The sequence below is a fragment of the Talpa occidentalis genome, unplaced genomic scaffold, assembly GCF_014898055.3.
Source record: "Talpa occidentalis isolate TD23 unplaced genomic scaffold, MPIMG_talOcc4v2.1 talOcc4.12, whole genome shotgun sequence".
In the NCBI taxonomy this organism is placed as follows: Eukaryota; Metazoa; Chordata; class Mammalia; order Eulipotyphla; family Talpidae; genus Talpa; species Talpa occidentalis.
In genome coordinates this window covers 4,570,490-4,580,605 of record NW_023601212.1, presented here as the reverse complement: position 1 = coordinate 4,580,605, position 10,116 = coordinate 4,570,490, and the positions used below count along the sequence as shown (strand labels likewise).

Genomic DNA, 10,116 nt, shown 5'->3' with positions numbered 1-10,116 from the left:
GCGGGCGGCCGAGAGGGACCGGGAGGGGCCGGGCCAGAGCTGGGCCCGTGGGACGCGCAGAGACGCCCGGGCTGGGGGTGTGGGGGGGAACGTGCGTCCCGCGGGTGGAGCGTCCACGCGAGGACGCGCCCGGACGGGACGGGACGGGACGGGCGGACACGCGCCGCGTCACCACGAGTGGGGCGAGCGGGCTCCGGGCGGCGCAGGGCCCCGGAGACGGAGGCGGAACGCGCAGTACATGCCGGACGCGCTCGCCCCCGGCGGCTCGCCCCGCGCGGTCGCGCTGGCCGTGGAAGAGCCCCGGGATGGCGTTCAGGGTCACAGGGGCCGCGACGGTCGCTTTCCTGCCGTTCGGCCGTTTTCTCCCGGCGGGAGCGGGAGGGCGGCGCAGCGCCCCCTCGCGGGCTCCGCGGCCGGCGGGACGGGCGGGTCGCGCAGCCGGAACGGGCGGGCGCTTTTTTGTCCCGTCCTCGGAGGCCCTTGTGCCGCCTCTCCGCTCAGAAGCACCCGGCAGCGGACGTCCCGGAGAGAGCGGGGCCCGGCGGGGGTCCCCGAGGGGCCGTGGGAGGCAAACGAGGTGCAGACCCGCGTGTGTTTCAGATGCTGAGGCCGCGGCGGGCGCGGGACAGACGCGCGGACACTCCCGGGGTGACGCGCGCGGGCCGTGTTGGTCCTGCGTGTGCCGTGGCCCGGGAACCCCACGTCACAATGACATGGGCACCCTAATAAGTTCAGTTATGATCTTGCAGGGTAGGTGCGTTTACTGGGCCCGTTGCAGAGCGAAGGCGTCTGCAGCTGAGAGATGGAGGCACGTTGTCAGAGTCACTCACACCTGGTGGGCTGAAGTTCTCTCTCAGTCTGCTGCGATATTCCCTTTTCTAAATCACACCTTCCTTATTTTGGGAGAGTTATAGATAAACAGTTGTCACAAAAGAAATAGATGAATAATGATTAAAAATAAGAAATCTCATTTTTTAGCATCCTATTGTGCATGCAGGGTTTTTTTTTATGTTCATGACAAAGGTAATGGCTATTATTTTTTTCTTATAGAAAGAAAAATTATTTTCTTTCTATGTGAGATGTGAGATGTAACCACCGTATCAGTAGAAGCATCAAATAATAGGATTAAGGTTATTGGGGTTGACGTTCCACATCCAAATCTCTATGAAACTGTTTCTAGAATGAAGTAAGGATGAAGATCACGCAAGAAAAGACCCTAAATGTCTTCAGTTTTTTTTTTTGTTGTAAGGGTTTTACCAGAGAAGAAATTGGTTTGTCTAGAGATTTGATCAGGAGAATTAAAACAGTGAATGGGTGAGACAGAGAGAGGGACAGAGACAGAGACAGAGAGGTTTATTCTGAATTAAATTGTTCCACTGTATAATTACATACATTGAAAGTGGAAATGAACAGCCCAATTGAGTGAGGTGCAGATATACAGGCAAAGGTGTGAGCAAACGTGGTGACTGGCTTCGGGGCAGCTGGCTGCTCCCTGACCATCTTGCTACTTCTTTTCCCAGGGAACATACCGTCTCCATGGAAGCAGGAAACTACACAGAAATGCCCCGTTTCCTCCTCCTGGGCCTCTCCAGTGACCCTGCACTGCAGCCCCTCCTCTTTGGGCTGTTTCTGTCCATGTACCTGGCCACAGTTGTTGGGAACCTGCTCATCATCACAGCCATTGTCTCCGACCCCCACCTGCACACCCCCATGTACTTCTTCCTCTCCAACCTGTCCTTTGCCGACATCTGCTTCACCTCCACCACCGTCCCCAAGATGCTGCTGAACATCCAGATGCAGAGCAAAGACATCTCCTATATAGGCTGCCTCACTCAAGTGTACTGTTTTCTGATTTTTGTCGGCGTAGACAATCTCCTCCTGACTGTGATGGCCTACGACCGGTTCGTGGCCATCTGCCACCCCCTGCACTACATGGTCATCATGAACCCCCGCCTCTGCGTGTTTCTGCTTCTGACTTCTTGGGCCATCATGTTCTGGGTGGCCCTGCTTCATATTCTATTGACCATGCAGTTGACCTTCTGTATCGGAACTGAAATCCCACATTTCTTCTGTGAACTAACGGAAATTCTCAAGGTGGCCTGCTCTGATACGCTCATCAATCACATCTGCTTGTACATGTCTACTGCCCTGCTGGGTGTGTTTCCCCTCACTGGGATCCTCTTTTCTTACTCTCAAATCGTCTTCTCCTTAATGAAGATGTCCTCCTCCACCAGCAAGTATAAGGCCTTCTCCACCTGCGGGTCTCACCTGTCTGTGGTCTCCCTGTTCTACGGGACAGGCCTGGGGGTCTACCTCAGTTCTGCTGTGACCCATTCTTCAGAGAGAATTTCAGTTGCTTCAGTGATGTACACGGTGGTCACCCCCATGCTGAACCCCTTCATCTACAGCCTGAGGAACAAGGATGTGAAGGGGGCCCTGGGGAGGCTGTTCAGCCGAGGAGCCTCTAGTCCATTATGGGACCCTGGCTTCAAAACTTAGTAGATTTTTGGGGTCCCAGAGGCCAATGTTGCCAAGTTTAATATCTGGTCTTTTTCTCCCCTCAAAGACATGCTTCCTTCCTTCTATTTTGAAAAGTTCTGTGTTTCTTTTTATTCTTTCCATTCATCCTTATGTTAGTTACCTCTTTACCATCTTTCAGTTTTTTTTCCCTTCATTTCCTATTTTAGTCCATAAAGTTCTTTCTCTGGTCAGCATTTTTGCAACCATTTCTGAGTATGCCAAACTTAGATTTGAAGCATTTATATCAAATCTGATGTTTTCCTTAATGATCATCCTTCAGTCTCGTAGCTATTGCCTATAATTTCGTTGTATATTTGTTTTTCCTGATGGAAAGTAGGCAGTGGGTATAACAAAGACTCTACTGTCTTCTCATGTATGAATGTATTCTTAAAAACATTTCTTTGAGGTATTTTCTCTTTTGCCCCAATTTTCAGAAGAAGAAACAGTAATTTGAACTGTAACTTGGGAAGTTGTCACTTAGATGACTTGTTACTTTTTTTTGCCTACCTACATTTCATAAGAACAGTTATTTGAGATCAACATCAATGTTGACAGCAATAATCTAGATTTGAAATCTAGAATAATCTAGATTTGAAAGGTGGTTTGCTTATATGATTCATATTAATATACCAACTAGGAAAGCACTTGCATTTTGCTTTATTCTTTGTTATCCATCTCTCCCCTCTGTCTTTCCTTCCTTCTCTCCTCCCTTCTTTCTTCCTTCTTTTATTCCTTCCATCAACCCATATTTTATTAGACTTTGATTTCCCGTCGTGCATTTGCAGGATAGAACCTCCAAGATGTGGGGAGAATAATGTATGAAACAGAATCAGAGTTGTTCTGAGTTGTTTTATTCCTTTCCTGTGATTTCTGTAGCTGCCATCAAGAATGATAGTTACATATTTGTGGAATCATTGAGAACTTATTTCACTTTCTGGGAAGAATGCTGATAGAAATGAATGTGCGGTGCAGGACGGAGTGGCAAATGGTGTAGCATTTCTCCTGGCACCTGAGCTCACCCATGTCCACTGCCTCACGCTGGCCACACAAACTGGAACTGCTCTGCCCAATACCAGGTGGCAGAAGTGGCAAAGGGCCCATGTTCCACCAGAGACAGGCCTGGGTGCTGAGCTGTGGTGTCTGCTCTGTCTTTATCTTTTAGATGAAATTGAATGTTGAGGTTGGATTTTGCACCATTTTCTAGATTTCCCTAGAGAATGAAAACGCTGCTTCTCCACAGTCATATGTCACAAGAAAGCTTTCTTCGACGCATTCACATGCTTGTGTCCTTTCCTCCTCTCTCCCGTGCGTGTTTCTTTCTCCCGCCAATAAAAGGATTGCATTTGAGTGCTGGACTCAGCTTTCTGTGCATGACAAAACTAACAGAGGTGATAAAAACTGTCAGGGGTGACAAGGTAATACCATGAAAAAATGTAGATATTTGGAGAAAAAGAGGAATTAATTATTGGGAATGTGGTAAGGACTGCAAAGTTTACTAAAAGGCTATCATTTATTAGACAATATAGGTTTATTGAAGTGCCCTCAATTCACTTTGGTTCAATTAAGTTTACTGCAATGTGACCTTAATGTTGACATACAAATTGAGGCCCAGGACAGAGAGGGTAATCAATTGCATAGAGGTGATCAGCATAATAATACTAGGGGGTAGTAAGTTCTGAGTTTCTGAAAGACACACATTTTCAACTCTCATAATTTCAGGGAAAACTCTTAAAATAAAAATTTCAAAGTTTCACTAAGGCTTAACTTACCATGATATTTCCCAGTGCAGGGAATCTATAGTCATCTGATTGGTATCATCAAGTTTTAGGCTATTGTATTATTGTAACTATCATACTGTGAGGGCTACATTTTCACTCCTTCATATGGTCTGTGTTCCACTCACATTCCATCAAACCTCCTGGCCGGCGCCCTACTCCCCTCTTCAATCCCTGCCTCCTCCCCCGTCCCCTCTGGAACCAGCAATTTATTTTCACTAAATCCAATTTATTTTTTGCTTTGTTTTGCCCGAGTATGCCTTTGAGTAATTTATATTCAACAGTTAAGTGAAAACATCCAACATCTATTTTTTACTTTCTCAAGTATTTCACTTAACATACTCAGCTCAAGTTCATCCATTTGTCCCAGGCGGCATTCTTTCATCATTTTAAATAGCTGTGTAATATTCCATTACTGTGTGACAAAAAAGAAATGCCCAGAGAAGGAAAGGCTGGGGTTGTGGGGTGGAAGAACACACCAGAGGCGGCATGGAGAGTAGGAGAGGTGGGCTATTGAGTGTCCCTGCACTGGACTGCAGGGGCCGAGGGAGAACTCACCTGGGCTCCAGTGGCACATGAAGCACTTACACTGCGAACTTGTGAGGTGTCTCTAAGATTGGGGACATGGGTCCGTGCTGGCTGTCATCTTTCAGGGTGTCAGGCCAAGATTAGTCCCTGTATTTCTTTAGAATTGATGATTAGCCCATAATGGCCACAGGTGGGACTGATGCTCGGCTCCAGGGATAACTTTTGGTTCTGGAGTCTGGTCGAGGTTTTCGTAGCCAAGTTCCCAAAGCAACGTTTCAGCGCCCCTTCTCTGTTTAACCCCCGTCCTCATCTGCAAGGCAAGGAAAAGACTAAGTTGTTTTAGCCCTACAACCCCCCACATGTATAGTCCACAATTTCTTATCATTGGTCTGTCAGTGGGCACCGAGGTTGGGTCCTAGACCTGCAAGTGTGGGCCATGCTGCTGTGAATACAAGAGCACAGGAGTCATTTACATCAGAGTTTTCACATTCTTTGGGTGACTATTTAGCAGAGGGATGGCTGGATCATATGCAATTTCTATTTTTTAAAAAGATTTATTTTATTTATGCATACAAGAGCTGGGGTACAGGCCAGAGGTGTGGGGGGTGAGAGGACTCACCAGAGACAGAGTGGGGAGCAGAACAGGCAGATTGACTGAAATACCCTGCTGAGGGGAGCAGCGGGCAGGGCAGGAGAGGTCTGCTGTGCCATGTGGTCAGCTCCCTGGCTGGGGATGGAACTCAGGCCGCTGCAGATAGCTTCATCGTGCTGAGACTTAACCGCTGTGCCACAGGGAGGTCCCCACAATTTCCATTTTTATTTTCTTAAGAAATCTCCATAGCATTTTCCAGAGAGGCTGGACCAGCTGTCATCCCCCCAACAGGGTGGCGAGTAGGCGAGAAGGGGCGGATTGTAACTTACAAAGTATGATAGTTACAATAATAAAAAATCTTGAAACTTTATGATACTAATCAAATGGTAAGATCATCGTAATGAGGGTTATAATATTAAAAATGATCAAAACTATTGTTTAATTTTAGTTTAATGACTCAGTGTGTTTTTTATACACATTGCTCTGTGCTCCTAATTTTCATTTCTGCCCATGCTATGATGAAGACTAGTACAAACCAGTGGAGCCGACACTGAAAAACTGTGCTAGGTTAAGACTAAACTTACATTTACATCGTTTCACCAAACATATTTGCTTTTAAGCAAGTCTGTGTGGATGGTCCACCCTTTTCTCGGGAGAAGCAACATGTTGTTGAGAGCACATTCAAATTTCCTGGCCTGACCCATCCCTCTGAGTATGTGGAGCAAATTTACTATGCTTCCAGAAAATATGCTGATATCGATCCAGACGCTCCTGAAATGCAACAATGGTAACTGTGATGTTTCCCGGTGAGTGTGCTCCTGACCTCAGAAAGAAGTTGGACAAGATAGTCTTGGCATGTTGATTACTCCAGTAGCAGGAAGGTCTAAGGTCTGTAATAACAGATGAAATACAGGAGCTGGGCGAGATGGAACAGCAGGCCCGTCCTGATCACTGCCCTCACAGAGCCTGGGGGAAGAGAGGGGTTTTCAACAAAATAGGTAGTAGCTTGAAGGAAGACAGCCCCTCTGGGCTTCCCAACGTGTGCACAGTATGGAAACCATGTGCATATTGTAAGGAAGAGAGGCTGTGGCAGGTTGCCCAAAGGCCAAGATGCTAGAAGAGCGGCCAGGACTGGCTGGAGCAACGGCTGAGGAGAAAAGCAGCCTGTACTTCCAGAGAGCACCGGAGCCCAGGAGGGGGCACAGCACGCTGGCAACCCTGGCAGAACATTCCTCCCTGCCTTGACTGGGACTGTTCCTTGACAGGGGTCCCTGGGGTGCAATGAGCAATGTGCAAAATTGTCAACTAAATATTTTGATTCACAAGGAAGAGGCAGCCCAGACTCTGCTGGGAAATTTTGGAAAGAACCTTACCCTAGGATCACACGAGGAGAGGAGAGTTCCCAGTGTAAGGAGAACAGGCCTGGCCTCAAATTTGCCATGTGGGAATAGAGTGGGAAGAGTTTCCACTTCTTTCTGAGTCTCTCTCTCACTGAGGGCTACGCTGTTCAGAACTAGGTCAACAATAGGACTGGCTTTAATTGGGAGCTTTGAGAATTCCAACTGCATGTCCCTGGAAAGATAAATGCTCCTGTCCCAGCCCTCCGCCCCAAGCTCACTGACCTAAGACCAGGAAAATGATGTTACTGAGCCTGGTCTATTTCCCTCCATAACTGGAGTCATTCTGTGCCTTTTCTGGATTCCCTGCACCCTCTGTCATCCCACCCCTCGGCGCCGGCAGCTCCTTCTCCCTGCTGCAGTCTGGAGCCGTGTTTGGACTTGGTAAGTGTTTGGCAGAGGAGCGTGTGTCCCCGTGCGTGTGATGGGATTCTGCCAGCAGTGGCCCAGCAACAAGGACACGGTGGTGGCGACAAGAAGCTCATTGAAATTATTGAAAAGTTTAGGCTCATGACTTTGTAACTTTTTAAGTTTTTTATGCAAGTAACAATGAATTATAAATAATCTAAGTTTCAGGCGTGCTTCATTATAATCCACACCTGCATGTACGACATTAAGTTCACCCCTAAAAGTCTGGTTCTATCCGTCATCATAGAGTTGACCTGTTCCCCTGATTTATCCACCCCTCCTACCCTCTCTGTCTGGAAGGTTTATGACTTAGAAGGGGACACCAGGGTGAGGAGAAAGTTCAACATGATGATGTTAACAGACTTATCTCATGTATGACTTTCATGGGAACTGGCTGTGTTTCAATGCATGGTTGAGATCGCCCATTAGTTCCAGATAGACATTCTACACTTAAGTAAACAAATATGGAGCGGACAGTGCACAGGAGCATTACATGAGGTCTAGGCACACAGCATTACACAGAGGTCAACGTCTGTGTAAGACCCCATGGTGCAGTGTCTGTCCTTGTCCTAACAACTGACCCTTTTGCCACTTATCACCCAGGAACAGAGACTCTTATGCACTTACTTTAGTTACTTATTTTTTATGGCGTGGAGGCTGGAAGAGGTGAGAGACCGGCTGTGTGTATCATGATCAGAAACGCATCCTTGATGCTGCCCTGGGGTAGGGGAGTGTTGATAAATGCTGGGTTTGCAAAACACACGAACAGAAGCTTACATTTAATTCAAGTCTACTGCATGTTACCAGAACCACACAAAACAATGGAACATCATCCTTTTTATTTTCATTTTAAAAGGGCATGTTTATTAATAAAGGTGAAAATAAAAATTAGAGGCACCTGCATAGAGGCAGGTGGGCAGTCTTGGACCACAGCTCTGTTTAGAAATTCCTTTGTCACCTTGCAGGTTAGGATAGAGTTAACACTCCCTAAGGACAACTGAGGGTAAGAATTTGATATTTTCAAGGCTATATATAAGTAGTAAGTTGCTGATCCGACATTCCATGTTGGGGAGACTGACTCAACATCTCCTTCATAACTGTGGCTGGGCAGGTTCACTGTTGCAGGGAGGCAGGCAGGCAATAACCGAGCGTCCTATACCCCAGCACACAAAGGGGGGCTGCTCCCTTTTATACTTGTATGAGGCAGAGCCAGCCCAGGACCACTCTGTGCTCAGGGTCACATAGCTGATACAGCACGTGTGTGTATGTGGGGCTCTTTCAAAGTTACGGGCTACCTGTCATCCCTGGATGTCTGTAAGGCAGTAAAATGCCTGAGTAATTACATGTTCCTTACTCATATTTATACACATACCAGAATGTTAATATTTTTAATCATATTTAGAAAAAATGAAATAATAAACACAAAGTTAACTGTCTCATATGTACCAGGTTCAAGTTTAGGTCACAGAATTAAGGTTATGGGACTGATATCCTCAGAGTAAATCCCTACTATAGAGCTGTTAGATTCAAGGAGTGTCGACATTATCAAGAAATATATGATAAGTGTCTTGAATAATAACAAATGTCTTCAATATTCAATCAAAGGAGAAATTGATTTATGTTCAGTGATTTTAATAGGATAGTTAAACCAGTGAGCAGTTAAAAAAATAGAAAGATTTTTGCTAACAGAAAGAAAGTTTCAATCATCACATACATTAGAAATGGAAATGTGCTACAACCTCATGGTCATGGACACACTCAAGAGAGGGTGAAGATGTTCATAGAAAAAAGGACCCACAGGTGATGGCTATTTAGTTTCTGCTGGTTGATCATCAAAATCTGCTCCTTCTCTCGCAGCAGACACCCCAACTACATGGGAACAGGAAATCATTCAGGAGCATCTCAGTTCCTCCTCAGGGGCCTCTCAGACGACCCTGCCCTGCAGCCCCTCCTCTTTGGGCTGTTCCTGTCCATGTACCTGGTCACTGTGCTTGGGAACCTGCTCATCATTCTGGCCATCAGCTCTGACCCCCACCTGCACACCCCCATGTACTTCTTCCTCTCCAACCTGTCCTTTGCCGACATCTGTTTCACCTCCACCACCGTCCCCAAGATGCTGCTGAACGTCCAGACAGAGAGCAAAGACATCTCCTATGTAGGATGCCTCACTCAGGTGTATTTTTTTATGATTTTTGCTGGTGTAGACAATTTCCTCCTGACCGTAATGGCCTATGACCGGTTTGTGGCCATCTGTCACCCCCTGCACTACACGGTCATCATGAACCCCCGCATCTGTGTCCTCCTGGTTTTGGTTTGTTGGCTCATCATTTTCTGGGTTGCCCTGCTATACGTTCTTCTGGTTGCGCAGCTGACATTCTGTGCAGGCACTGAAATCCCGCATTTCTTCTGTGAGCTGGCTCAGATTGTAAAAGTAGCCTGTTCTGACACCCTCTTCATTACTATCTGCATGTATGTGATTACGACCCTGTTGGGTGTGTTTCCCCTCACTGGAATCCTCTACTCTTATTCTCAAATCGTCTCCTCCTTAATGAAGATGTCATCCTCCACCAGCAAGCAGAAAGCCTTCTCTACCTGCGGGTCTCACCTCTGTGTGGTCTCCCTGTTCTATGGGACAGCCCTGGGGGTCTACCTCAGTTCTGCTGTGACCCGTTCTTCAGAGAAAAGCTCAGTTGCTTCAGTGATGTACACGGTGGTCACCCCCATGCTGAACCCCTTCATCTACAGCATGAGGAACAAGGATGTGAAGGGGGCCCTTGGAAAAGTGCTCTGCAGGGCAGCCTCGTGTCCACTGTTGGTCTCTGGGCTCACAAGTTAGTGAACATTGTGAGTCCAGAGGGTAGTTATTGCAAATTTCAATTTCCTGATATCCCCCTAA

General features: G+C 46.9%; 2 protein-coding genes across 2 annotated transcripts; both read left to right on the top strand.

Moving 5' to 3' along the window:
• Positions 1-773: 773 nt before the first annotated feature.
• On the top strand, positions 774-2,739 carry LOC119239815 (olfactory receptor 7D4-like). The gene is made up of 2 exons (XM_037504209.2): positions 774-835; positions 1,521-2,739. Exon 2 carries the CDS (start codon positions 1,537-1,539, stop codon positions 2,497-2,499), a length of 963 nt encoding a protein of 320 aa, XP_037360106.1. The 5' UTR covers positions 774-835; positions 1,521-1,536; the 3' UTR covers positions 2,500-2,739.
• A 6,354-nt stretch (positions 2,740-9,093) lies between these two features.
• Positions 9,094-10,056, top strand: LOC119239814 (olfactory receptor 7D4-like). The gene has a single exon (XM_037504208.1). The coding sequence runs from the start codon at positions 9,094-9,096 to the stop codon at positions 10,054-10,056; it is 963 nt and encodes a 320-aa protein (XP_037360105.1).
• The last annotated feature ends 60 nt before the right edge of the window (positions 10,057-10,116 follow it).